Genomic DNA, 27,892 nt, shown 5'->3' with positions numbered 1-27,892 from the left:
CTTTATCTGTCTTTAAGTTTTCATTGGATATTCATTGTGACCATCAGTTTTTAAAAATCACTTTAATAAACCACCAAAACGAAGTTTTTGATTGCTTCATTTTTTTCAATAGTTCCATTTAATACCAGAGAATGTATGCAATATGCAATCTGCAATTCTTGCTCTTTGCAAACATCCATGAAAACCGAAGGTTTCCCCAAAGAATGAGGGGCAATAAAAGTCAGAACCCTAAAGCCTCACAAGAACTGTCTTGCCTTGTGGAAAATAACACTGGACAGCAAATTTTTTCGCAAATGTTGCTTCCTCTGAAATATTTTTTGTTTATGATAGCCTGCTTGAAGCTGAACACAAATTTAATTTCAGACTACTTGTATCAATAGGAATTTGGAGAAATGAAGTTAAGTTTTATTGAATATAATGTGTTTAATTGCATAATGGTGCTGATGCTTTGCTAACTAAGCTAAATATGTTTTGTTAATGATTTTTGTTTGTACTCCGTGTCTGAGGCTTCTTGCTTCAGTGTCGAACAATAATCACCCAAGCAGGGTTTCCAGTTGCCCTGATACCTTTTCTCCATGACCGCAATGTCCTGGTGAAACCTTTCACCATGCTCATCACTGGCAATGCCAAGACTTGCAGGGAAGAAGTCTAAATGGGAACACAGAAAATGAAGCTTTACTGACATGTTGCACCTCATGGTTTTGTATGCTTGAAGCATGTTGTCAACCAGCTGCACGTAGCTTGGTACTCTGTAGTTGCCAAGAAAATCTTCAACAACGTCCTTGAATGTCCTTCTCTGGTCTTCGAATTGCCTATGATGACCTGTTTAACTTGTGGACCAACAAAATTGCCTTCCGAAATCTTGGCATCAGTTATTCTGGGAAACGTCTGTCTCAAATATCGAAAACCCACATGGAGGTTTTTGTGCCTGGTGACAGCAGATTCCATCCTTGCAGTCTTGAACCCAGTAATTCTGCTTTTGCTTTTGACAAACACAAGTCTCTGACCAGATCATTTAACTCAGTTTGAGTTATCAGATGAGGCTCCCTCAACAGAAATGGTTCAAAATCTGTATCAGTGTTGTTTTTCCATTCCTGGCTTGTACATGGTGGCATCTTCGTCTGCCTCCTCGAGGCTTCACGTCTCTCTTGGCTTCAGCACTGGAAGACTATCGTCATGCAGCAGAGGTCTCATGGCTGAAGGAAGATTGGAGTATTCAATGGATTTCTTGTTTTTAGCAGAGAAACCAGGCACGCTAGTCAGATAGAAGTAGCAGTCTGTCGCATGATCCTTTTGCACTTGCCATATCATCAGAACAGCAAACGACACTGCTTTCCAAGTACCTTTGAGCCAAGCTCTAAGATTGACAGCGCGTGTTGCACAACAAATGTGAGCAGCCCAGGTTTTGTCTTGGTCGCCAAATTTACATGCAAGTAGAGCTTTAAGGTTTTCTTAATAAGGGTCATGCTCCGTCTTTGAGATTTAAGCGTATACTCACCACAAATATACCAGAAAGCATCGCGGCTGTCGCAACATTGGCAAAACATCTTGCTGTGACAAATACTCCTGAAAATACAATACTTTATTATAATAGATATGCACAATATGCTATGCGCGTAGAGCATGCTCATCAACATGATCGCAAACTGATATACGTGTAAATGCAATGTATAGAATGGTGTGGTTGTGATGCTTTTATAGCCTCTCTGAAACTTATCCTGCCATGCAGAATCCACCCTGACTAAGTCTGCCCAGGCATGCCTGGACAAGTAGAAAACTTTTCAGCTTACATTGTGGGCAACATTTTAATTGACAGAATTATGAATTGAAATAACAAATATCGGCGATTTTAAAAAAACATCGGTGCATGATAGGGAAATTTCATGGTGATTTTCATGATCAGTAGCCCACATTCCATAAGACGCACCCAAAAGTATTCAGGATGCAAAATCTTTGTTGTCCAGTGTAATTTGCTAATAATTATTCCCTTTTTTTCCAGAATCGGTATTTGGAGAGGCCAATGGAAATTGCGCGAATCATAGCAAGATGTCTATGGGAAGAAGCTCGTCTCCTTCAAGTCGCTGCATCTGTCTCGCAGGTAAACTGTCTAAATAAAGTTGTTGAAATATTTTGCCCTCAAATAGTAATATAAATGTATTCTTTAGCAGCAGCATTCACATTTTATACAATGTACTTCCGTGTTCAACTGAAACTGGGAGAAAGAATGAAACAATATACTGGTGATAGAGAATTTTATAGTTAGCAGGATGTGCTCTGTTATTTGCAGCTCAGAAGTGGGATTCTTGAAGGCTGTTTGCATGTCTGGTGTCATATCCAGAGTCTCCTTTGGGGCTGAAGGGAATCTTGGAGTAGGAGGAAAAAGAGCAGTTTATTGTGGTCTGTGACAGAACCTCCAATGTAGATAGGATGAAAGCAAAGGAGAAATTTTTTTTTAAATGCACGAGTTAACTACATTAAAATTATTTCAAGAGTTTATACTGTTTATAGCAAATAAATAATCCTGTTTCTAAAGTACAAAACCCAAGAGGCTTATCCATAGCTACTGAAAAGCTAAAGAAAAGCACAAGTTAAGTTTTGTTTGTGAAAGCAAATCAGTAAGCCAAAGGATTGAGAAAATCTAGGATATGATCAAAGGAGGACCAAGGAATTCATAGGGAAAGTAAAGTAGAATATGAGACTATTCTAGCCAGAGCAAAGATGTAAAAACAGACAGTAAAAGCTTCTATAGATGGAAAGAGAAGCAAAAGTTAATGTGGGTCCCTTAAGAGAAGGAGAAAGTGCATTAAGAAAAAGGAGGAGAAATTAAACACATTTTCTATCTTCATTAAAGAAACTGCAGAAACCTTCCTGGAAATAGTTAAGAACAACAGGTCGCGATTGAGCAAAGAACAGAAGTTAATTAGCATTATTATGACAATAGTATTGGAAAAGAGAAAATAAATTCTTCAATATTATATATAATTCCTAGTGTCTGATTATCTTGATCCCAAGGCTTTGAAAGAGATAAAATTTGAGGAGACTGATTATCATCCTCCAAGCCTTCATAAATTTGCTGCAGTGCCACAGATTGGAAATTAGCAAATGTATCACTGTGACATTTTAAAAAGAAAAATATGTGGGCGAGGGAAAAAATGTGGAACCGTAGCCCAGTTTGCCTGATGTCAGAAGAAGAGATCACATAGTCTTTTATTGTGGAAGTCATTACAGGGCATTTGGAAGATAGTAATAGGATGTAGCAGTGATTAATGAATGGTAAATCTTTTTGGTAAATCGGTCGATTTTTGGGATTATAATGAACATTACATAGGGGAGCCAATGGGCCTGGTGAGTTGAACTTTCAATTTTTAATAAGGTGCAACTTTGGAAGTTATTCAATTAGAATACATGGGATTGGGGAAAATATAAATGACTTGGATGAGGAAGCAGAAGGATGAGTTAGTAAGTTTTCAGATGACACTAAGATTGGTGGTGTTGTGGATAGCGTGGAAGTTTTTCATAGGTTACATGGGATATAATCAGGATGCAGAGCTGGACAGAGAGTGGTAGATGGAATTTAATCTGGAAAAGGATGATGTGATGCACTTGGAAAAGTGCAGGATTCTTGTGGTGTGGAGGAACAGAGAGGGATCATGGAGTTGAAGTCTATAGATCCTTCAAAGTTGCCGTGTGACAGGATGGTTAAGAAGGTGTATGGTGTGAGGATCAACAGCCACAAGGTAATGTTGCAGCTCTCCAAAACTCTGGTTTGACCATACTTGGAGTGGTGCTGTAGTGAAAGATCAGCCATGTGGTCATTTTGAATGGCAGAATGAGCTTCTATTTGTTTTTTCCAGAAATGTGTCCTGAAGGGTGCAAGTAAAATATATTCACAGCTATTTAAGAGTGACTGGCTTTATCAGAACTTGACATAATTGTTATTGGAGGAAAAGCAGGATTCTGTCTATTCACCCCTATTGTTTTTCTCAATTGTCTTAAAGAACTAACAACCTTAATTACGCTTGGTCTTGTTATTTCGCATTTATTCCGGGATTCAATTGTGCATTCTACATATTCCACACATTTACCTTTTCATTGCTTTGAAAATGTATGCATTTTGTTTCTAAAGCAACCTGGACAGTCACCACATCACAGTTCTGTAGTAACTGAGAAGCAGCAAATCCTTGAACATAATCTGCAGGATGTAAGGAAAAGAGTGCAGGTGAGTCCATTTGAATTTTCAAAACAATACAAATTGTATCTTAGCATTTATTTGAACTGGCTACATGGAAGTAAATTAATTTCTTTCCTCTGAATATTATTGCTTATAAATATTCTAGTTAAAAAGGGTCTGACAAAGATGGTTGGTCATGTAGAAATGTATCAGATTATGGTATAATAGGTTGGAGTTTGGTGTAGAAATTCTTATTTAGACATTTGTACTTGGCATTTGGCAAAAATATTATAAATAAATTTCTTCATTGAAGATTTTTACTAAACTATTTATGTAGATTAAAATCAGTTTTGTAAACCTGAATAATTGCTGTGATCGCTTGGGACTGCCAAGCAGTACAGGGTGATTGGCAATGCAAAATTGTCGAGTGTATGGCTAGACAGGTGTACCTGAGAATCCTCAGCTAATGTCAAATTTAGAATTTGGGTTTACTGTTAAGCCACTCAAGTTGCTTTGTTGTTGCTCAGTATGTTTACATTCTGTTTAACATGCTGAAATTCATGTTCCCAAGCCTTATTTACTTCAACCACCTGATACTCAGTGGTTCTTAAGTGTATTTTATCTTGAAGCTTTATAGCATAAATTTAATTCGAATGGTTTCAAAAACATGTAGCTTGAAGTTATTTTTGCTTTAAGTGAAATTTGCAAATTCAAGATTGAATTGTTTAATGTAATTTCCTGTACACAAGTGCAAAGGAAAATGAAATAATTGTTACTATGGGTCCAATGCAGCACAAAAAAAAACAAGATAAAGAACACAATAATAATAATTATAAAAGAAAGCACAATAAGTATAAATAAGATAGCTTGTGTACATTGATTGTATATCCATAAAGTGATGCCAGGCTGTACATGAGGTGACTGACATGAAATAATAAAGTAGTGGTTGAGTTAGTGGGTAGACATGTTGAGCAGCTTGGAGAAAGTAACTGTTTTCGAGTCTGGTGGCCCTGGTATCGATGCTACGTAACCTTCTTGATGGGAGTCCATGAGCAGGGTGGGTGTGGGATCCTTCAAGATGTTACTGGTCCTCTTCTGGCACCTTTCTATATATATGTCCTTGATGGCGGGTAGGCTGGTACCTGTGGTGCGTTGGGCAGTTCTGGCTATCCATTGCAGTGCAGTTTCTGTACTAAGCAGTGGTGCAGCCTGTGGGGATGCTCTCTACTGTGCATCTGTACAATGACGTAAGTATGGATGTGCATAGTCCTGCTTTCTTCAGCCTCCTCAGAATGTAGAGTTGCTGATGAGCTTTCTTCACTGTGTAGGATGTGTTCTGAGACCATAAGAGGTTGTGTGATCTGCACTCTCAGGAGTTTGAAACTGCTTGCAGTTTCTACTACTGTGCCACTGATGTAAGGGTGGGGTGTGAGTGGTGCGAGTTCTCCTGAAGTCAATAACTGTCTTTGTTTTGTTGACATTGAGGAACAGGTTATTTGCCTGGTACCAGGCCCTGAGCTCTTTCATCTCTTCTGTGTAGACCATCACATTGTTGGGGGCAAGCCCCACCACTGTCATGTCATCGGTAAGCTTGACAATGTGATTACTCGGGTGTTTGGCCATGCAGTCGTGTGAGTGGAGTGTACAGCAGTGAGCTCAGCACACAGCCCTTGGGGGTGGGGGCGGGGGTTCACCCATTGTTGATGATAATGAGGAGGGAGGAGTAGTTGAGCATCCTGACTGTAAATGATCATATCACAGAAACAATAATTTTCAATTGTTCTTCAGGATCTTGAACACAAAATTAAAGTTTTGGAAAACCTACAGGATGATTTTGATTTCAACTACAAGACCTTAAAGAGCCAAGGAGGTGAGTTGTACTATATGCTATTTTGAAAAGATCTATGATAGCAAAGTAACTTTTCAAGGCATTATAAATTGAAAATAGTTAATTTAACCATCACATGTTTTTTTCAAGTAAAAGAAACTTATTCTAAATGTTAACAGATGTGCAAGATTTAAATGGGAATTCACAAGCGGCGACAAGACAGAAGATGGCACAGTTGGAACAGATGTTGACTGCTTTAGATCAAATGAGAAGGGTAAGGTTTTTTTAAAAAAAAATTGTTTGCCTGTTGTTCAAAATTTAAAATGATTATTCTTACCATAAACCTTTACTTTTAAACAGCAAATAGTCACTGACTTAGCTGCCCTGCTGTCTACTGTGGAGTTTGTGCAGAAGACATTAATGGATGAGGAACTGGCTGACTGGAAAAGGCGGCAACAAGTAGCATGTATAGGAGGTCCCCCCAACATCTGCCTTGACCGTCTTGAGAACTGGTATAAAATCATATAGTAACTGAAAGATTATTCTTTTCTTATACAATAGAATGAGAGTAGAGACAGCATGGATTTATGAAACTGGAATTGTTTAGCTAATCTGTTGCAATTCTTCAAGGATGCAGATGTGTATTTGGATTTCTGAAAAGCTTTCACTAAGTTATCACATTGGAAGCTGACAAGTAAATTTCAGGGCATGGAAAGGGTGCACATTCTACTGGACTTAATTAACAAATAGAACAATAGGAATAAACAAGTCTTTCTGGGGTTGGCAGGCTGTAACTCGTATTAGTTAAAAGACAGTTTAGTTAATGGTGCCGTATTTTCTGGAACAGTTGGTTGTATTAATATGCAATTAGCTTTCACTGATTTTTTGGGAGATTACCAGCCTGTATTAAACAAATTTTGAATGCAAAGTAGTATTTTCTCATTTACGTAGTTGTTGTCTTTATATCACTGCCTTGGTAAAAGTTTCAGATCAGCCTTCAGCCAAGCCCAATAAAATTCTAGGAAACTGCAATATAAATTCAGGAGCAGCTATCAAGCAAGGAGCTAAATTAATGTTTTGGGTCAATAACCTTTCAACACACATATTTTGTGACTTTCTGAATACTTACAGCCTTCTGTTATTTCGGACTTCTAGCATCTACAGGATTTTGCTCTGGCACAGTATAAATCTTATTTGAAATTTTTAAAAAAACCATGGCAGGAGAATCTAAGATGCAGATCAAATGTCTATTTGGCATAATGTTTTTTGTTTCTCAATGTATCAGGATTACATCTTTGGCCGAGTCTCAGCTTCAGACAAGACAACAGATTAAAAAACTGGAAGAACTGCAGCAAAAAGTTTCGTACAAAGGTGATCCTATTGTTCACCACAGACCTGTGCTGGAAGAGAGGATTGTTGAATTATTTAGGAGCTTAATTAAAAGGTACTTTGAGTTTTGTGCATGTTGATCCTTTGCATTTATACAAACCTTTGATCTGGTAACCGTTGCTCTACCATTATTCTGTGTTATTTTGTGCGTGCAATCTAGTTCATTTATTTGTACGTACAACTTACAAGGAATGACATTTTTTCACAGAAAATAATGAAGTAATTTTCCACAATGGAACTTGATAAAATAGAACTACACAAGCTCCATTTAATTTTTGTGTCTTTGTGCCTCTTGTGCAGCTTTGCAACATCCAAATGCAAATTGAGAGGACAATTTGGTGACAATAGTACATCTGCATTTTTTTTTATCAGGCCATTTGTTGTAGTTAGATGATCGTTATAACGCATACGATTGAGTTACTGCTCCCATTTCTTTACCTGCAGCCTTTACTGCCAAGTGTTTTGCCTTTTTTTGTATTTGGCGCAAAATTATCTATTTCAAAACATATGTGTTATCGGGTTACCTTGAAATAAATGTAAACTCAGGTTATGAAGTACGTGCCACATATCAATACAGCAAACTTGTATTTGCAGTTTTTAACATGTATTAGTCAATTGCAGTCACCCAATAGTGCACTTGTCCATTTTCAGATTAGCAGTGATTAACCAACATAAGCCAAGTTTTTAATTTAAGTAAGTCGTACTGTGGTAACAGATACTATCAGATATAGTTAATTCATAACATTTATAGAGCTTCTGATTTATCTAATGTGTCTGTTCGTTCTTAGTGCTTTTGTTGTGGAGAGACAGCCTTGCATGCCAATGCATCCAGATCGTCCCTTAGTGATCAAGACAGGTGTGCAATTCACGACTAAAGTGAGGTAAGTAGCAGAGCTGTCCTGGTAATGCACCACTACAATAAAATAGGATTATATTGGCAAAATACTCACCTGAATTATTGGTTACCTATTCTGCTATTGTGGCTGGTTGCTAATTGATTAGCTTACATAAATTTTTAGAGTTGATATTTAGAGTAATCATTAGTAGGATTTGTACTGTAAATATTTCTTTTTTAAAACTGCCAATGCCACTAAATATCATGGAATATTCAAAAGTTTTGCTTAATTTCCTCTGTGCAATTAAATGTATCTGTAGCAATCTCATGTTCTGGAATTTGAGATTTAAGCAAATTGCAGTGTATCTTTTTAAATGACAAGAGACTGAAAGGTGTTTTTGTGTTCAGAAGGACCTGGGTGTCCTTGTGCACTGGAAGTTAACGCCCAGGTTTAGTAAGTGATTAGGGGGACCAAATGTGTGTTGGTGTTTATTGCATGAGGTTTTAGTTCGACTGCAGGGGTAGAAATGTCTTGCTCTATTTGTATAAAGGTCTGGTGAGACTGCTTCAAAAATATTGTGTACACTGAGTGCTCAACCATGAGACATGAGTATAGGACTGAAGTTGTTGCACTTGACTGCTCAGCATACATAACAAGATAAATAAGTTTTAGTGCAGATCAAAATTGATTGGTACAGTGTCATGGGCATCATGGTGATATGGGTAAAAGAGAGCCAGAGCAGGGAGCATCTTATTGAAAAGACAAACAGGTGGGCAGAGGGGGAGTTGTGGCTCTGTTTATTAAAAAACTAAGTTGATAACAACTCATTATGGATCAGAACATGTATAATGAGCCAGCCAAGACTCTGGGGGTTGTATACAGGCCTCCAAGTTTAATGGCTCTGAGCCTGTACTTTGAGCTCAGAAGAATTGGGGGGGGGGGGAATCTCAATGACTCTATCCAGGCAATTAAGTATTCATTACGTTTCAATGTCAAGATGTTGTTTCCATTAGTAGGAGAATCTAGGACATGAGAGCTCAACCTCACAAAGGTACATCCCTTTAGAACTGAGATGAGGAATTTCTTCAGATGGAGTGATGTATTTGTTGCCATGGAGAGCTATTGAGGCCAAGTCACTGGGTGTATTTAAGGCAGTGATTGATAGATTCCTGGTAGGTATGGGGTTTTAGGGTTATGGGGTGAAGGTTTTAGAATGGAATTGAGGTTCAAGTGACGGGTTATCTGTTAGGGGTTTTGGCTGAGATTTGGGAATCAGAGGGAGAAGGGGCTAAAGGATGAAGGCAAGGATTTAAATTGATGTAGGTCTTCTAGTGTCCCGGAAATGCCATATGACTGGTGCCGAGGACAAAATATGTTCCCTGGCAGTGCTGCAAAGCAAGCTTTATTTTTAATGATGGCACAATTATTTGCTGCCCTAATAAAGACATCATGTAAGTGTGTGGTGGAATGAATGTGATATAGGAAAGCCAGAAATGGCTTAATTTATGGGAAAACTTCTCTCCCCCCCCCGCCCCCCGCCAAGTTGTTGGATGCTTGTGTGGGGGACACTTTTTTTAAGTAGAATTGCCAGGCACCATTGTGCTTGCTCAGTCTTCCTGCAGTTCTGGAGCACTGAATGCTGAATGATTGGGTTCAAAATGCAAAGCAGGAATCTGAATTTGCAATTCTGTTTTGGCCAGTAAAATGCAATTATCAATTCGTATTACACGCTGATTTGAGTTTCAGTCCCATCTAGCTGTATGCAAATATAGAGTACCACTTGCCCTAGCAGCAAACTGACCCACAATCAGCCAAGGTGCATTTGTGATTGTACTGAGAACTTCTGAGGCTGTCTGTTAGGAGCATGCAGCCTTGTGTAAGCAAGAAGAGAGTATCACCTCACAAACCATCCTGCCACCTGTTGCATCAGCCACCTCCTTCCCCATCTGTGGAAGAGTCTGTGGTTCTCATTGTGACCTTCGTTAATTATCTCAGAACCCACAAAACCGGAATGGAAGCATGTCACCCTCAATCCCGAAGGAGAAGTTTTCATCAATTGATGTAAACCCCTAGAAAGTGAAGTGCTCCCTTTAAATAGATTTCACATATGTGCCTTGTGTTCATGTCAGATTGTCACACTCAACTATGTGTCTGTAAACAGTTAAATCACTTTAATGAAATGACAATTACAGCATGAATATTGAATCATCTTGCAAGTAGACTGAGCAACCTTAATTTGGTACTAAACTGAGGTAATTTCCCTCAAGATCTTGTAGCATTGAGTAGCTTCCTGCTGCTAATTATTTGCAGCATTATTTGTCTTAAAGATTTCCTGCATTTAAAGCACAATGTATTTTTCATATGTGTAATATAGTAATGACATTTGCACTTCAGTCTGCCATTCCTTTTGCATTGTAACTAATATATGCTTTCCATTCGCAGGTTGCTGGTTAAATTTCCTGAATTAAATTATCAGCTAAAGATAAAGGTTGCCATTGACAAGTGAGTGCAAATTATTGACTAAACCGTTACATATGTTTTATTTTGCTGGGAATACTTGCTGTATTTTCTAACAAATGTGCCTTTCCATTATACAAATGTAATTCCTTTCACTCTGTTTCCAATTCGTGTACATAACTTTTTTAAACAAGTAAATGATAATATGCTTTGTCCATGTGTTTATAATGATGCATATGTTTTAAGTAACATCCTTTTTCCATTCTGTATGTTTGAGTGTCCCTTCTCCTCCACTCTGTTTCACTTTTATGTATGTTATTCTGTCATGTTTTTAGTCTTGTTTATCAAGAGACAATGAAATATTAGACCTTATTACCCAATAGTACCTAAAAATGACTGTTGATCCTGCCGGTAGTATAGGATTAGTGTATTGATGTAATTTGAAAATGTTCTCCCATACGATATAATGTATTTGCAATTGTATTGAGACTATAGATAGAACCTCCTGCAGTCAGTACATGAAGACACCATTGGCACCAATAAATCGGCAGAGTTTATTGTTTAAGATAGTAGAGGTGATCCAGATTTTTTTAACAGTTGAATGGCAGTAGAATTATCAGGGCTGGAAAGCAAAGGGGAGCGAATTGTAGTTCACTTTCACAGAGCCTTGGTGTATCTAGAATGCTGTTTTGTGTTCTGGAAAAAGCACTTGTGTGAAAATCAAGAAAATGCAAATTGTAAGGATATACGAGAAGTTACATAAGTGTGGCTGGTTTGCCCCATTCTTTTATGGGGTGGGGAGAGAAAAGAAAAAAAATACCTTCACCTAATTAAAATTGCAGAAGGAAAATCCTTTTAGCTTCAGTTAATTTCCTCTGAATTTCTAGCACTACAGACCTTAACAAGATTTGTACTAATGTTTTCTGTCACTCTTGTTTCAGGGATTCTGGAGATGGTTCTGCACTGAGGGGGTGAGTTTTTGTTTTACCTTTTTCAGCTCTTCTCTTTATACTGGAAGATATATTGACAATTTTTTGTTTGTACACCATTCTCTATATTCTCTATCAAACTGTAACTTTACTCCTTATAATTTAGAAACATAGAAAACTTGCAGCGCAATACAGGCCCTTCAGCCCACAAAACTGTGCCAAACATGTCCTTACCTTAGAAATTACTAGGGTTACCCATAGCTCTCTATTTTTCTAAGCTCCATGTACCTATCCAGGAGTCTCTTAAAAGACCCTATCATTTTCACCTCCACCAGCACCGCTGGCAGCCCACTGCACGTACTCACCACTCTCTGCATAAAAAAACTTACCCCTGACATCTCCTCAGTACCTACTTCCAAGCACCATTTTAATAGTATGTCATAGAACTAGAAACTTACAACAATACTTAACATTGTAAGTTAAATAGACAGCCTACCATGCACACCTGGCCATGGAAGGGGTGTGCAGGATAGGCCACCTATATTATTCAGGCTAAAAATATAAACCATTGTTTATGCACAGGAAAATTAGATTCAATCACTTCAATATTTTAGAAGACTCCTTTGTACAATGAATATTGTTCTTGCTTTGCCATTTGCTTATGATATAATTAAACTGAAGATGTATGCAAGGTAATTACTCTATAACTCTGAATCTTTAAAATATCGTCTGATAGCCAAATGTGAATCTGCTCAAGGTCAACGCTATTCCAGCCTCTGCATTACAAAAGTTGTACTAAAATTTATTCTTGGGATGTGGGTTATGGTCAGAGAGCTGCTCTCAATACCCATCTCTAATGTGCAAGAACTGTATAGCTTAGTGGGCTACTTTAGAATGAGAGATCTCAAATTGTTATCATGCAATGAGCTTTCTGTTTCATAATATGGTTAGTTAGGTTTTCAGTCGGTTGAATCCAAATGCACTTCTGAGGGTGCAGAAATCTTATTTTGAAGCCCTACTAAGTAAGTTCTGTTTAAAATTATTACTTCTATTACTTTAGCAAAAAGAAGTGAAAATAAGGTATAGAAATTGTAGACTACAATTTTAAGTTTTTAGAAAAACTTTAGGCAAATGTGTATTAAGCATTTATTTCCAGATCCAGTATGAATCATGTATTCATCTATGAATTTTGTTTGGTGTATAGATGAATTGCGGATTAATAGTACATGTTTATTTTCATTTCCAACATCTTAAATGCTTGGAAAAATCCTGAATTTTAATGCAGAATTTGTGTGTTTGTAATCTAGTAAAACCGAGCACCATTGGAAATTTGGTAGTGCAGGTTGGTGGATCTTCCAGTCAATTGGATGTTGCCTCTAAACCAAAATATTGATTTCATTTTCTCCCCTGCCCCCCCCCCCATTGTTACAAAGTAGCACAACACATTTTCTGGAGAAACTGGGGCGTTTAAAAGGAATGGAATATATGCAGGCATTCTGGACCCCAGTGCCAACTGCAAAGTTACCCACATTCTTGACCGTCAGAGTTGTGGACCCCCAGCTCTAGCCCTCTTCACTCTGGGCTCCCAGCTCACATTCTGAACTAATTGGACCAGCAGGATTTCTGAACAATCAGCTGTTGGTTTAGTAAAACTTGTGTTTGGAAGTTTTAGTAAACTTTCAAGTCATAAAGATGCTGCATAAATTGATTTTAATTCCCTGTCTGGTCTACAACTACAAATTCAAGTACAATATGGATTACCATCTCAGCTGTATCACAACCATAACTAATTGATAATTGTTTGTTAAATTCTGGATTAACTGAAGAAGCCTGAACAAGTAATTTGTTAGAGAATTGAAATTAGTTGTAAGGAATGTCCTAGTAGATTACCAGCTTGAACGGCAGTTATGGTTTCATTGTTTCTTATAATTAGATCACGGAAATTCAACATACTGGGAACCAATACAAAAGTTATGAATATGGAAGAATCAAACAATGGAAGTCTTTCAGCAGAATTTAAGCATTTGGTTAGTATTATGGAGAGATGTTGAATACTCTAATATTGATTTACGATGCTTGCTCATTATTCTCTGTGATATCGGTATGTACTTAAAGGCTGCCTATGTATACTTAAGTATTAGATTTGCATTTTTAGCTAAGTATCTAAAATTGAGATAATTTTGCTAGTGAGTATAAACCTGGATCTCTATATATATGAACTTAGTAACATTTTCTCAACATAAAATACAGCTGTTGGTATTGCCCTTCAAATGCAATTTATAGAGTATCCAACAACATAAGTTAAAAGGAAATAAATTATAAATGTTAGATTGGTTGTTTTAATCATAAAGAGCAAGGTCTTAAGTTACAGACAATGTTAATCAGATGGGAAATTGGGTGGGGCAATGGTAGATGGAATTAAATCTTGATAACTGAGGTAATGGATTCCGAGTAGCACATGTTTTATAAATGGTAGGACCTGAGGGAGCTTAGAAGGACAGGGGATCCAAGTACACATCCATAGATTCTTAAAGGTTGTGCATGGATAAAGGGTTAAAGAACCTATACAAAATGTTTGCCTTCATTAGTTGGGTCATTAAAGAAATAAAGATATTTCGTGAAGGTGTGACTTTACAGAACTTTGGTTCAGCCACAGCTGAGGTATTGTGTGCAGTTCTGGTTGTCACAATATAGAAAGAATGTGAATGTATGTGAGGGAATGCAGAGGAGACTTACTAGAATGCTGCTTCGGATGCGACACTTCCAATTATGAAGAGAGTTCAGAATCGGATTTATTGTCACCGGCATGTGTCGTGAAATTTGTTGACTGTAATTTGTTAAAAAGCTGCTCCGCTTTCCTTGGAACAGAGAAGCCTGAGGGAGGCCTACAAAATTTGAGGAGCATGCTGTAAGAAATGTTTTCCCATAAGGGAAACAACTGAAATCAGAGGATATAGATTTTAAAAAGAGGGGAAAGTGGGGATCTGAGATTTTAGTTTCATCCAGAGAACGGTTGCAGTCTGGAAAGTTATGACTGAGAAGTAGTGGAGGCAGGTACTCACAATGATTAATTATCTTGATGAGCACTTGAATTGCCAAAGAGTAAAATGTTTTGGACCAGGTGCTGGCAAAGGGTATTAATTTAGATGGATACCAGATGGCTGGAATGGGTATGGTTGCCCAGATAAACTCATCACTCGTAAATTAATTTCCATTTACTTGCATTCTTATTTCGTGATAAATCATAACAATTAAAAAATCTTGATTAGTGTTTGGCATTGTGGAATATATTCAGTTATTTTATGTATACTACTTCTTATTGAGCTCTTAAACTGAAACTGCAGTACAATGTTTTTTTCTAAGTGATGACTGTGCTAATCAGTTTTGTTTTCATTTTAGACACTGAGAGAGCAGAGGTGTGGAAATGGAGGGAGAGCAAGTAGTGATGTAGGTACAAATTTAAAATCCGCTTTTTTTAAAGAAACTACATTTTCAATATCACTTTCCAAGTGCATCCAAGTGAAGTTTGTGCATCAGATTTTATGAAGTTACTAGTATCTCAAATTTGTTTATAGGTGGTCTTAGACCTGCTTCATGTACTTCAAAGTGTAGTGGATTATTTTCGGCATTCTCTGTCAGAAGCTTTTCCGAATCATGGATAAAAGCTGTCATAGTTACTACACCCCTTAGTAACAAGCATTTCATATTGATGTAGTACAATTTGTAGAATTGGTATAGAGGAAGATGTAGGGGATGTTTTATTTATCTTTCTGTGCTTTGGTGAAGATGCATGTTTATGTAGTTTATCCACCTGTAATGACCTTCATTTGAGATAATACTGTTCAATATTGTTTTAGGCTTCCCTCATCGTTACTGAAGAGCTACATCTGATAACTTTTGAGACAGAAGTTTACCATCAAGGACTTAAAATTGATTTGGAGGTGTGTTGTGCCATCTACCTTCCTTCCATGGCATTTCTTTTTACCTTTTACTTGCAGCCATTTAAGTGTATTTGACAAACCTAAATCATAATGTACTTTCATGGCAAAACAGTGTACATGCAGTCCCCGGGTTACAAACGAGTGCCGTTTCTAAGTCTGTCTTTAAGTCGGATTTATACGTAGGTCGGAACAGGTACATCCAGTCTTATTTAGCGTCCGTTCGTCAAACATTTGTCTTAATATATAGTATATATTTTACCTTTCTATGCATATAAAACACTTAAGAAACGTATGTATTTCAATAATTAAACCACTGCATTGCTTAGTAATAATTGTAGCTTTCATCGGGGCAGGGCCTTTCACATGCTCCATTATTCTCATTTATCCTTTAAAATTGTTCCGATCGTTGACCAACTGTAGCCTAACGCTGATGGCGTTTCACCTCTTTCCGATCACTTTATTATTTTCACTTTATTTTCAATCGTGATCGTTTTCTGTCAACGGAACAGAAACACTGCGGATTCAGCAGCAGCCGCGGGTGGCAGGTCCTGAGCTCCCCCGGGTCCTAAAGTCCACCCACACTGAGACAGGTTAAATAAGGGACAAGTGGGGGCGGTGCTGACTGGAAAAGGGGGGTCAGGATGAATCTTGCTAAGAAAAACTTAAAGCCAAATACAAAGTTACACAGTGTTAATGGCAACGTGATCCAACTTAAAATGGCGGACAGCGTTCTCCTTCCTCGAGCCGACGAATTTTTAATATAGGCTTTATGGCAGGCCTTTCGTAAGTACAAGTTGTTCGTAATTAGGATGTTCGTAACTCGGGGAGTAACTGTACCAATATTTGTGATGGTGCAAGCAACTACGTAACTGATGCCATCATTTTGTGAAAAATGCTTTGCATTCTCTTTGTGTGTTGATGGATTAAGCAGTCTTCACACTCAGATTACTTTCATCTTTACTTGTAGATTACTTGTTTTAGATGCCATGCATTGATGTAGCAACATTATTTCCTGCATTGTCAATGGTACAGAGCAATGCAGAAGAAAACTATTGCATGCGTTTTTGAAAATTTTTTTTAGATGTTTGTATCATGTTGAATGAACAAATGAGAATACCATTTTTCCTATAGTGTGCAATGTTTTGTAACTTTTAAATTTTTTTTCCAACAGACCTCTTCACTGCCAGTTGTTGTAATCTCTAACATCTGCCAGATGCCTAATGCTTGGGCCTCAATCCTTTGGTACAATATGTTAACCAATAATCCAAAGGTATGAAATTGCCTTGTTCTTAAATTTAATGTTATCCAATCTTCTCTGGAAAGGAACATTTGGAGCAATGTTTAATTGAGTAATAAAGTAGAAATTTCTAATATGGCCCATTTAGGACAATGTCTAATGTTGTTCATGCATTTTCTAATACGATAAGATAAAGTTAGAGCTATTTGGATATGTTCAGTTACCAAGGTTAATCTGCAAAAAAAGATGAGTTTGTGACATTCTAAAGACTTGAATGCTAAATGTAGAATTAAGTTAATGAGAAAAAAATTCAGAAAGATGCAATTTGGCATGTAAAATCTGATTATCCTTGTGATGTTATCTCTCAGCAAGCTTTCTGAAGGAGAAGGATGGAAGATTTTATGTTGATTTTTCTCTTTTGTAATTTTTTTGTGGTAGAATAAATTATGGACTAAACACAATGATGGTAATGTAATTTTCCAAATTCAAAGGATAATGTTTGAATTAAATTTTGCATTACTCTGTATATTTTCATATTCTTGAATTAAATAAGGATTATTACTCAGTCCAGCCTTAGGTAATGCAGTTGCATGTGATAAATTTTAGTGTTAAAGAAATAGCAATTTACATTTAAGCCAATATTATTGCTAATTAATGACAGTCAATTTGCTGTTTTGCATTGTGGAGTTATTTATTATTTATTGTTTTGAAGCAGAATGTGAACTTTTTCACAAAACCTCCAGTTGCCACATGGGACCAAGTAGCAGAGATTCTGAGCTGGCAATTCTCTTCCACCACAAAAAGAGGACTCAATATGGAACAGCTGGCAACATTGGCTGAGAAGCTACTTGGTGAGTCATAGAAAACTTGTCATGGGAGTTATTCCATGAGTACTAAGTACTATACCAAGCACTATAATTTATAACTTACTGGAGTTCTGTTCTTGTTGGAAATATCGTTTCTGATGAAATGTGAAATCAAATTCTATCTGTGCTGTAATAAAGTCCCTCAGACACAACTTAAATGCCTAAAGATTTTCTGTTGTTCAGATAACATACCTCTCCATCTTTATTGTGATGTTGGATCATAATGTTGTAAGCTGTCTTTTTGGCTACAAAATGAAACTCCATAATATAAAGTATAATTCAGTTGGAAATATTCAGGGACAGTTTCTGTTTAGCAATAAATTTATTATATTTATTTTTATTTAAAGAAAATTTTATTTTCAAAACTAGAACTTTCAATGAGACTTGAAGTTCATTATTAATATTTACTCTCTCTGGCAATTGGTTACTGTCAAATATGTCATTTACAGCCATTTCCAGTTATCCTAAAACACTGTTCTGACCAATATGGGAAATATAAATATTACAATGGTGAATACATGGTGTACTGGAAAATCTGAAGTCTTTTATTTCTACTTGTATATACTTGATCTCTTATTGTAATATATGTTTTGTTTTTAAGGTCCTGGTGTCACCTATTCTGGGTGCCAAATCACCTGGGCAAAATTCTGTAAAGTGAGTAAACCTTTCTTTTCCCAGTTTTTTTTAAATCCAAATACTTGCAGTAATCTTTAAACCTCCACCTCATTTGTTCAGTGAAAATGACTTGGGTTTGTTTTGAATTAAGCAACATCTTGCCGCCTTGTAAAATAACTGAGCAGAATCCTTGCTGCAACTTGCTGTCTGAAGTCTCCAACAATTTTTGTGTTATTGGTGACATGTTGTTCGGCGTAATGTTTTGTCGGGCAGATGAATATGGTACTTCAACAGTGTAAATGATTGAGCATTTTCAGGTTAAAATTTTTTTATAATACAAACCAATAAAAAGGTTTTGATGAGGAAACTGTGAATGTTTTCAATGACTTGCATAACCTTTTTTTCCCCCTCAATTCTAATTAATCAAGGAAAATATGCCTGGCAAAGCATTTTCATTCTGGGTGTGGCTGGACAACATTATAGACTTGGTGAAGAAATTCATTCTTTCTCTCTGGAATGATGGGTAAGTGTTTGTTCTGACATGCATCTATAGTATATTTAACTCTTTACATGCTTTTTGTGCAACACAAAGTCCATAATTTAATAGGCACCTGTTTTTGTTTAAATTCAAGATTGTTTAATGTCATTTCTTGTACACACGTGTAAAGGAGAATGAAATAATTGTTAATCCTGATCCAATGCAGCACAGAAAAGACATAAAATATAAAGAACACAATAATAAAAGAAAACATAATAAATATAAATAAAAAAGCTTGTGTACATTGCATGTCCATAAAGTGACACTAGGCTGCGTATAAGGTGACTGACAGGAAATAATAAAGTAGTGGGAGTTAGTGGGTAAACATGTTGATCAGCCTTGCTGCTTGGGGAAAGAAATTGTTTTTAAGTCTAGTGGTTCTGGCATGGATGCTATGTAACCTAGTCCCTGATGGAAGTGGGACAAACAATCCATGAGCAGGGTAGGTGGGACCCTTCATGATGTTACTGGTCCTTTTCTGTCACCTTTCTGTATATATGTCTTGGTTGGTAGGTGGGTGCTGGTGATGCATTGGGCAGTTTTGATTACCTGTTGTAGAACTTTTCTGTCCACTGCATTGCATTTTCTGTACCAAGCAGTGATGATGAGCCCCACCACTGTCACGTCATCAAAATTGACAATGTGATTACTCAGGTGTTTGGCTGAGCACTGGTGTGTGAGCAGAGTGTACAGCAGTGGGCTCAGCACACAGCTCTGTGAGGTGGAGGGCACCCATGTTGAGAATGATTCATGCAGATAATGAAAATTTACTAGTACTTTTATATTGATCTTGGAAATGTTCTGAATGTAACATTGTGCCCAAATTTTAACCAACTTTTAATAAATTTGTATGATGTGTATTTTTATCCATTCAGATATATCATGGGTTTCATAAGTAAAGAACGAGAGAGAGCCTTGCTGAACGTGAAACCCCCGGGCACATTCCTCCTTCGTTTTAGTGAGAGCAACAAAGAAGGGGGTATCACATTTACTTGGGTGGAAAAGGATATCAATGGTATGTAGCTGCTTTTGACTACAAAATAATTTCAGTAGCTGGAGAAATTCATCTTGTCAGTATGAAGAAAATTATATAAGCTTTCGATACTAGCTTGCTACTTGAAAATTAAAAACCACATTTGTGGGAAATATAAAGTTTAAAACAAAAAATTATGGAACACTCAGCTGGTCAGGCAGCAATTATCAAGAGAGAAATAGTTAATATTTCAGATCCAGAATCCTTTGTTAGAACTGCTCTGATAAAGGGCTGATATCAGACATTACTGTGAAACAGTTAGTGTTGAACTCAACTGAGTATCGTCCTAGAACAGAGGAAGCTTGCTTTGCCCAGTAGGGTCCATGTATGACTCTAGCTTCGCATTAACCTGACTAAGCTGAGTTCCATTTGAAGTTATGCCTATTGTAATCGGTCTGCAATCCATGCTGTTATTCAAGAAAGCAGCCCATCTTCTAATTACTGTTTCATGATCAGGAAGGGATTGGTAGTAAATACTGGACTTGCCCTTGTCTCTGCACACTCAGTGTTTTTTAAAAAATTATTCAATTAAGATGTACCGTGACGTTTCCCAGTCATGGAATAATGCAATCTTATTTAGTTGTGTACTTTTCTTAAACTAAGTACAGAGAAAAAATATTTGGAAAGATCTTAAAATCCATGTCAGTTAGCTTTTACTCATTTTAATTGGGAAAGTGTTGCAAAGTTCTGATGTTCTGAGTAAAATTGAAGTGAAGACTCTATTAGAGAAATTAGAGTAGGAGCCATAAGTGATTTACACAGCTGGTGTTGCTAGCCTTTTTAAATTGAATCCCAATCTGTTTAATTTTAGAGCAGAGTCACACTAAAGTTAATTTGGATTTAATTATGCCAAGCTATTCGCCACATGGTGTTTGGATGCTAGATTAAACATAGTTCTTGTAGTTGCAAGTCTGATCAAAAGTGCTGTGGTTTACTCAACTTTTTAAGCAGCATTGTTTCAGTACTTTTGGCAGATTGTGTCCAATTTAAGATGCTGGCCTTGAGATAAAATGAAAGCTGTTTTCTGTGTTGGAAATGGATCACAACTTACAAGATAGCAAATTGTCGCTATGTAAAAGCATTTTGCTCAGTTTCAACAAGTAAGCATTGTGGGTCCCCCCCCCCCCCACACTGTACTTTGCCCTACGACTCCCACTACATCCGAAGGCATGGTTATAATTGGCGTAAAGACTGAATATTCAAACTGGTTCCACCAGAAATGCTGTTCTGAACTTGGCAATGGTGCACATTATGGCACACAAGGTGGAATCATTCTTGAAGCTTTAATAATTGATTGGCACTTGCACCTGGTGTATAAAGCACAACTATTTTATTTCCAAGATGTGATGTGGAGCATGTGGGTTGGGCCAAAATGTTGCCAAACCACAAGATTTGAGAACTCCATGATGTAAATGTTGTTAAAGAAAATATTCCAGCACAATAAGCCCTTTCATATCTTATCTGTGGCTTTTTGCTTCTTTGACCTCTCTGTCAGGAAAAACCCAAATCCAGTCTGTGGAGCCATACACCAAGCAACAGCTGACCAACATGTCCTTTGCTGACATTATTATAAGCTACAAGATCATGGATGCCACCAACATTCTTGTGTCACCACTGGTGTATTTATATCCTGACATTCCAAAAGAAGAGGCATTTGGAAAATATTGCTGCAGTGAACCTTCAGAAGCTATTGATCCCAATGATCCAGGTGAATTTTTAATCACTCATTTTGAAATGCTATGTTTGGAATTTTGAGAAGGCGCTGTTATTGTGAGCTTGCTCAATAGTCCAAACTCAGGACATAATTATTCAAACTCTAAAGAGACAAGCCAGAGAAATTATAACCATACGTTTTTTAAGCTGAAACATCAGAAACTTGAAATTGCATATGTATCATTTATTTCGGCACAGCCAAATTCTCCAACCAGATGTTCTGGATCAGACAATTGCAGAGAATTCTCCATCAGTTAATTTAGCAGCACTTTTGTTTCCCATGCTGGAGTTCACTGTCAGGCAGAGCCACAGGTCTTCCTTTGTTCTAAGAAATGGCTGGACTGCCATTTGTGAATTTCTTGATCAACAGAACAACTGAGAAACCAAAGAATTTCTCAACTTAGCAAGATTGCTGATCTTTCTAAGCTGAATATCACAGTAGAAGACTATGCATTCTTTTAGTTCTGAGTATTCTATTTTAATTTCCCTTTTAGCTTGTCTGCTAGATCTATATAATTTTATTATTAATTGACCAAATCTGCCTCATTTAATGTTACTTAATATTCAACTTATTTTGTGTTGTAGAAACATTTGCATACCTGAAGAGAAAATTCATTTGTGTGACACCGTAAGTAATGCTAGATGCATTATTTTGTCCTAGTAATTTGCTGTGTATATTTTGCTGCCAAATTTGTAATTAAATTGTGTTGCTTGAATAACTTTATACCAACAGTGTTAGAATATATTGAAATGTCTTCTAAGTTGCATCAAGAATTCAATTGGTAATTATTATGTAAATTTCATTTGCATTGAAAATTGGATAATTAGAAAATCTGTTTTTCATGCATGTAATCTGCACAGAACAAATTCTGGTAACACCAGTGACTTGTTTCCAATGTCTCCTCGCACGCTGGACTCATTAATGCATTGTGGGAGCAACAATGAGGGAAATGAACAAGGAGCAGCAGGTGGCCTTGGTAAGTGTATATTAAAATAAAAATACCAAGAGTGATACTCTGATCTGAAAAAATGCTGTCAAATTTACTTGTCTTTTCCTCTTTGGTTTTGTAGAATCCATCACTCTGGACATGGAATTTGGCACAGAGTGTGCTGCCTCTCCGATGTAAATTCTGTGCGCATTAGCCAATGTGGGGTCCTGTCTCAATTATTATTCCAATATGATGAACAACTAATTACAGTGGTTTACAAGTAATTGTTTATGTTTGTCTTTTGAGAACTAGTACCTTAAGTTACTTTTGCATATAATGCTTTTACTGCATTGTCACCTCATTTTCTGACTGCTTGATTTAAATTTAACCCAACAAAAGGCTTTGTATCATACCAGTCTCATGTTTCAACTTGGGTCCTATCATTCCTTTGCAGATGGTTCAAAAGAAAACCTGGTACACTGTGGGGAAAATGTGCTCTTTTCTTGGTCCTTTATCATGTGGATTTAGTAGATTATTAACAGCTTCAAGCACAATCTGGGGTTAAAAGTAAATTCTTGGTTTAAATTCATAGATGATGCACTTTGAGATGTTTTGGCTGCAGTGCACCTGCTTTAGAAAATGAATCTTGGTTGTGCAGAAACAAGCTGTTGATATATGACCAGTGTTTGAATTGTGTTTTATTCATACAGGGCATGTGATGATGTGGGAAGTAGTTGTTACTGCCAAGGTGGTGGTAGAGAATTTTCTCTTAAGCTGTTGCCGAACTTTGAGCTGAGTAGCCTGTTAGTCACTTTTATGTCTTTGCACTGTGCTGCTGCCACAAAACAACAAATTTCGCGTCATACAGGTCAGAAAATGATCAGTCTGCGGATGGTCCTTTTCAAAGGATATCAGTATATAATTGGGTTTGTATAACAGACCAAAGATGGATTTTAAATGAAAATGGTTTATTATTTCAAGATTTTTCTTTTTTAGTTTCTCAAGCTGGCATAATGGGAATTGAATTTGCATGCTTTGGATCATCAATCCAGGCCTCTTAATTACTTATACTGAATGGAGCTCTGACTGTTCCTAAAGATAGACCAAAGGAAAATAATATTGGTCTCTCTGCTGATCAGCTCGGCTTTCTCCTAAAGGAGAAACAGATTGGTGGCCACGACATGTTCAGTGTATAATTACAATAGTCTGCTATGATTGAATGGATATTGTGCAATGCTGAATTTAGCAGTACAGTGAAATGTTAATGAGGCTGATTGTCAAGTACATGTAAAGCCCTTAAAATTGTTTTTATATTAAAAGCACTTTTTTTAAAACACCTTTTGGGATTCAGAAGTTAAAACTATCCATGTGGTATGCTACCACTGAGGAGAGAACAATCCAAGTTTACTAAAATTTGGAAATATTTGAAAACAAGTTGCATTTTGCTGCAGGGAGTTGTCAGTGATTTTTGAACTTTGAGGCATATTGTTTGTGTGGTAGAGATGAATAATGGAAACTGCTTGTATCAGCCGTGGTCAGAGCCAGATTCAAATTTTGCAATTGCATTTAACTAAGAATTTAAGGTCTGAAACCATCCTATTTCAGTAAAGCTCTTTATTATTGACAAAAGTATATACAGGAAAAAGTGGCAATGCATTTTTAAGATTTTTTTTTTGATGCTGCCCAAATGCTTGAGGCTGCTTGAAATAAACGGAATATGCAAGTAAAATGTCGAGCCAACATCTTGCAAATTTAGCAAAGGTCTACTGAGCCATTTTTAGTTCTGTTGTTCAAGTCAGTGGGGAGAGAACTAGAAATCCAATTTGAAAAGGTAGTCTATTAGCATGTTTTATTTCTCATCCCTATGCAAACCCTTAGAAGGTCATACTAATGAAGTTTTACTATCAGTGATATGTAATATAATGTTTTACTATCAGTGAGCCTACATTATGCTACACATGGGGAAAGTTGACTTAGACTGCATTATCACAATATTTCACCAGCTCGGTTCAGAAGTCCACAATTGGGCCTCACAAGCAGTATTATGTGACATTTTTAGAAGTTTTCCAAAAGCCTTGTGGGAGAGATGGGGAGAATATACTACATTTAAAACTGGTTTTGGGTAGAAAGATTTCAGTTTATCACAGGGCATGGGAAAAGAGTAACCTATATCAGGGAGCTTCAAAGATGTCCAAATGGAGTTATGACTCATTTTGTGATAGAGTAAACCATTTCCAATTTAAATGGTTCAGTACTAAGGCAGTTCTGTGTAGCTCAAATATTAACTTCTAAAGTGTATTTCAAAAGCAGAGGCATGTTTTTAATCCCTTCCATTGTATATTGGATAAAGAGAAATAGCGGAACACAATTAATTCTAAAACTGGTTAATAATCACCATTAAACTATAAAGCAATCTACTACAGTGCATCAAATTGAAATGCTCAATGGATTAATTTCATTTGTGAAATGTATGGTTTGACTGTGTATATGAAAAGTGTATAAACAGGCAGCATTCATTTGCTGTAAATTTTATTGCTGTACTACTGAAAAATGTTTCCTTCCCCTTTTACTGATTAAAAGCTGAGCTTTAATTGTCCTATGGTGTCAGTTTTGTTGTTTAAAATTTGTTTTTGTATTGTGTGCAATGGTTCAGCTAACTCAAAATGCATCTTTCCAGTTACATCGTTATAAAACTGTGTTTAAATAGAACAGTACAGCCCACACTTGTGCTGAACCACCTAATCTAGTAATCAAACTTCTAATTAAGCTAGTTCCTTCTGCCTACACAATGTTCATAGCCCTCCATTCTCTGCATTCATGTGCCCGCTTGCAACACAAAATGCTGGAGGAACTTGGTGGGTCAGGTACCGTTTATGGAAATGAATAAACAATCAAAGTTTTGGGCTGAGACCTTCATCAGGGCTGGAAAGGAAAGAAGAAGCCAGAATAAAGTGGGAGGAGGGGATTGAAGGTGATGGGTGTGTAGCCAGGGGGTGGGGGGAGGGAGATGAAGTAAGAAGCTGGGAGGTGATAGGTGGTAAAGGACTGGTGAAGGAGGAATCTGATAGAGGAGAGTGAACCGTGGGAGAAAAGGAAGGAGGGGGGCACCAGGGAGAGGTGATAGGCAGATAAGAAGTGAAGAGGTTGGAGGGAGGATTTGAAGAGGGTAATGGAAGGGGGAAAAATTACTGAAAGTTGCACATCTCCTTTGAAAATCCCCTCTCACCTAAAATGCAAGTTCTCTAATATTAGACTTTTCAACTCTGCGAATAGGATACTGGCTGTGTATCTATGCTTTGCATGATCTTAAACTTAAATTAGTTCTCCTCTCAGCTCCCACTGCTCTTGATAAAACAACCTGTTGTCAAACCACTCATTATAGCACATGCCCTCCAATCCAGGCAGCATCCTGATGAGCCTAATCTGCATCCTCTCCAAAGTCTCCAAATCTTTCAGTAACCAGCGTTTTATAAAGCTGCAACATAACCACCTGACTTCTAAATTCAGTGCCTCACTAATAAAGACAAACAAGCCATGCACCATCTTTACCAGTCTGTCAACTTCTACAGTCGCATTCAGGGAGCTATGGACTGGGATTCCAAGATTTCCTCTGTACGTCAACACAGTTGAGGAACTTTCATATTTGATCTTTGAATAATGAGACATGCCAGAGCAAGGTCACGTTGTGAATTAATATTACTAGGTTTCCAGTCAATAACAATTGTAAAAGGCTTATTTGACAAAATGTGAGCATTGGAACTACCATTCTAAAACTATTTCTAAATTCTATTACTTTATTTTCATAAACTGAAGGTTGAGGCACAAGGGGCTGGAGGCCCATATGAGTCTGGAAGTCAAACCCATAAACATAGTGTTCTGGGGTGAGGTTTGGGGCCCAATGTCTGTGAATCCAGGGCCGAGGGCTTCGAGGTGGCCTGTCTTGGGCCTGAAGGCCTGTGTGTGAGTGGAAAGGATGGGAAAATGGCTTGTTTTACTGTTGTTATACAGAACATTGAGGGCATTGTGTGGTTGTTAATGCAAGTGATGCATTTCACTTTATTTTTTGATGTACATGTGATAAATACATCTGAATCAAGACTACATTCATTTGCAGTGTGATTTAGGAACATATTTGCACATTAGGAGAAAGCATTTTATATCTCACATTTTTTTCATCCAAATTCAGTCAAATACTCCAATGGCAGAACTTTAGTCTAATAAACATTTTCTTTTCCTAATGTGCCTTTGGGAAATATGAGTCATGTCCAGTCACGCTGAATTTTATTACAAATCCAAAATATAATCTAGCAGTTAAAGAGGAGGGTTTCACCATCTTTGTGTGACTCTGCAAGCAATGGACATCTTTGAACTTAATAGCAAGTTGAAGTCACTATAAACTTTCTTTGTTAAATACGCTGTGAGAAGATTCTTCCAAATTAAATATTTTGTGTTTATCTTCATTTGGATATTTGCTCAGTGGAATTTATTAGTCTTAGACTAACACTCTCCACAAATGGAGTTTGTTGGCAATGCTTCTTTACAGTCTGGCATAGGTCCACAATCTAAATATGTGAGAGATTTTAATGTTAGGGCCTTGCATGGTTGATGTTGTTGCCTTAAAAGGTAATGTATATTTAATTTAAGCCCTATATACTGCATATACAGTATAAAATAAATATTCTGCCAATGTTTGACTCAAGACCTTTTTGTAGATTAAGAATTAACTTTTACCAGAGAGCTTGCCACATTTCTGTTTTATGTCTGGTTTCGCAGATCCTAAACAAACTCAGTAATTTTAATATGAATAGTTAGCCAGTCATAGTGAAGTATGTATATTGCCATCTAAAATAATCTCCATCCTTCCAAATTCAAAAGCTCAAAATAAGATTGACTAATGGTTGCTGTCGATATTCATGCCCTTCTTTGGAATTATTAAACTATTTTCAACCACCATTGTAGGATGTCACACGAGGTCTCAGAAGCCAAGAGTTGGGATAGAACAAAATTGCTACGGTAATTTTTTTATTTAAAGGAGCATTTCAGTGACACCACAGAAGTTATCTGTGATTAAGTGTACCCCCCTTTACAACTGGATCCTTGACTTCCTAACCATCAGGCCACAGTCAGTGCAGACAGGCAATGACGTACCCTCCTCACTGACAATCAACACAGGTGCACCTCAAGAATATATGCTTAGCCCACTGTTCTGCTCACTCTGTACATGTGACTGTGAGGCGAGGCACAGATCCTGCGCCATTTATAAATTCAGATGACAACAAAGAGGCTTACAGGAGTGAAATAGATTGGCTTATTGAGTCGTGTCGCAACAGCACTCAATGTCAACAAAACTGAGGATTTGATTATGAACTTCAGGAAGGAGAAGTTGGGAGAGCACACCCCAGTCCTCATT

General features: G+C 37.1%; 1 protein-coding gene across 2 annotated transcripts in view; it reads left to right on the top strand.

Annotated features, from left to right (window-relative positions):
- Positions 1-25,078, top strand: part of stat3 (signal transducer and activator of transcription 3 (acute-phase response factor)) — a 44,955-nt gene extending 19,877 nt beyond the window's left edge. For both annotated transcript variants that reach the window (XM_063037779.1, XM_063037778.1), the window contains 21 exons: positions 2,000-2,098; positions 4,127-4,219; positions 5,960-6,041; positions 6,179-6,273; positions 6,360-6,511; positions 7,285-7,443; positions 8,177-8,269; positions 10,667-10,726; positions 11,623-11,652; positions 13,544-13,637; positions 15,010-15,057; positions 15,468-15,551; positions 16,723-16,821; positions 17,504-17,639; positions 18,256-18,308; positions 18,698-18,792; positions 19,683-19,822; positions 21,336-21,548; positions 22,139-22,181; positions 22,415-22,530; positions 22,625-25,078. In XM_063037779.1, coding sequence (XP_062893849.1) covers positions 2,021-2,098; positions 4,127-4,219; positions 5,960-6,041; positions 6,179-6,273; positions 6,360-6,511; positions 7,285-7,443; positions 8,177-8,269; positions 10,667-10,726; positions 11,623-11,652; positions 13,544-13,637; positions 15,010-15,057; positions 15,468-15,551; positions 16,723-16,821; positions 17,504-17,639; positions 18,256-18,308; positions 18,698-18,792; positions 19,683-19,822; positions 21,336-21,548; positions 22,139-22,181; positions 22,415-22,530; positions 22,625-22,680 — 2,019 coding nt within the window. In that variant the 5' untranslated portion in view covers positions 2,000-2,020 and the 3' untranslated portion in view covers positions 22,681-25,078. The remainder of the gene's footprint in view (positions 1-1,999; positions 2,099-4,126; positions 4,220-5,959; positions 6,042-6,178; positions 6,274-6,359; positions 6,512-7,284; positions 7,444-8,176; positions 8,270-10,666; positions 10,727-11,622; positions 11,653-13,543; positions 13,638-15,009; positions 15,058-15,467; positions 15,552-16,722; positions 16,822-17,503; positions 17,640-18,255; positions 18,309-18,697; positions 18,793-19,682; positions 19,823-21,335; positions 21,549-22,138; positions 22,182-22,414; positions 22,531-22,624) is intronic.
- Positions 25,079-27,892: the final 2,814 nt, after the last annotated feature.

The sequence above is a fragment of the Mobula hypostoma genome, chromosome X1 (genome assembly GCF_963921235.1).
Source record: "Mobula hypostoma chromosome X1, sMobHyp1.1, whole genome shotgun sequence".
NCBI classification, from domain to species: domain Eukaryota; kingdom Metazoa; phylum Chordata; class Chondrichthyes; order Myliobatiformes; family Myliobatidae; genus Mobula; species Mobula hypostoma.
Note: the sequence above shows the minus strand (reverse complement) of the source record. Positions and strands in the feature narration are given on the sequence as shown.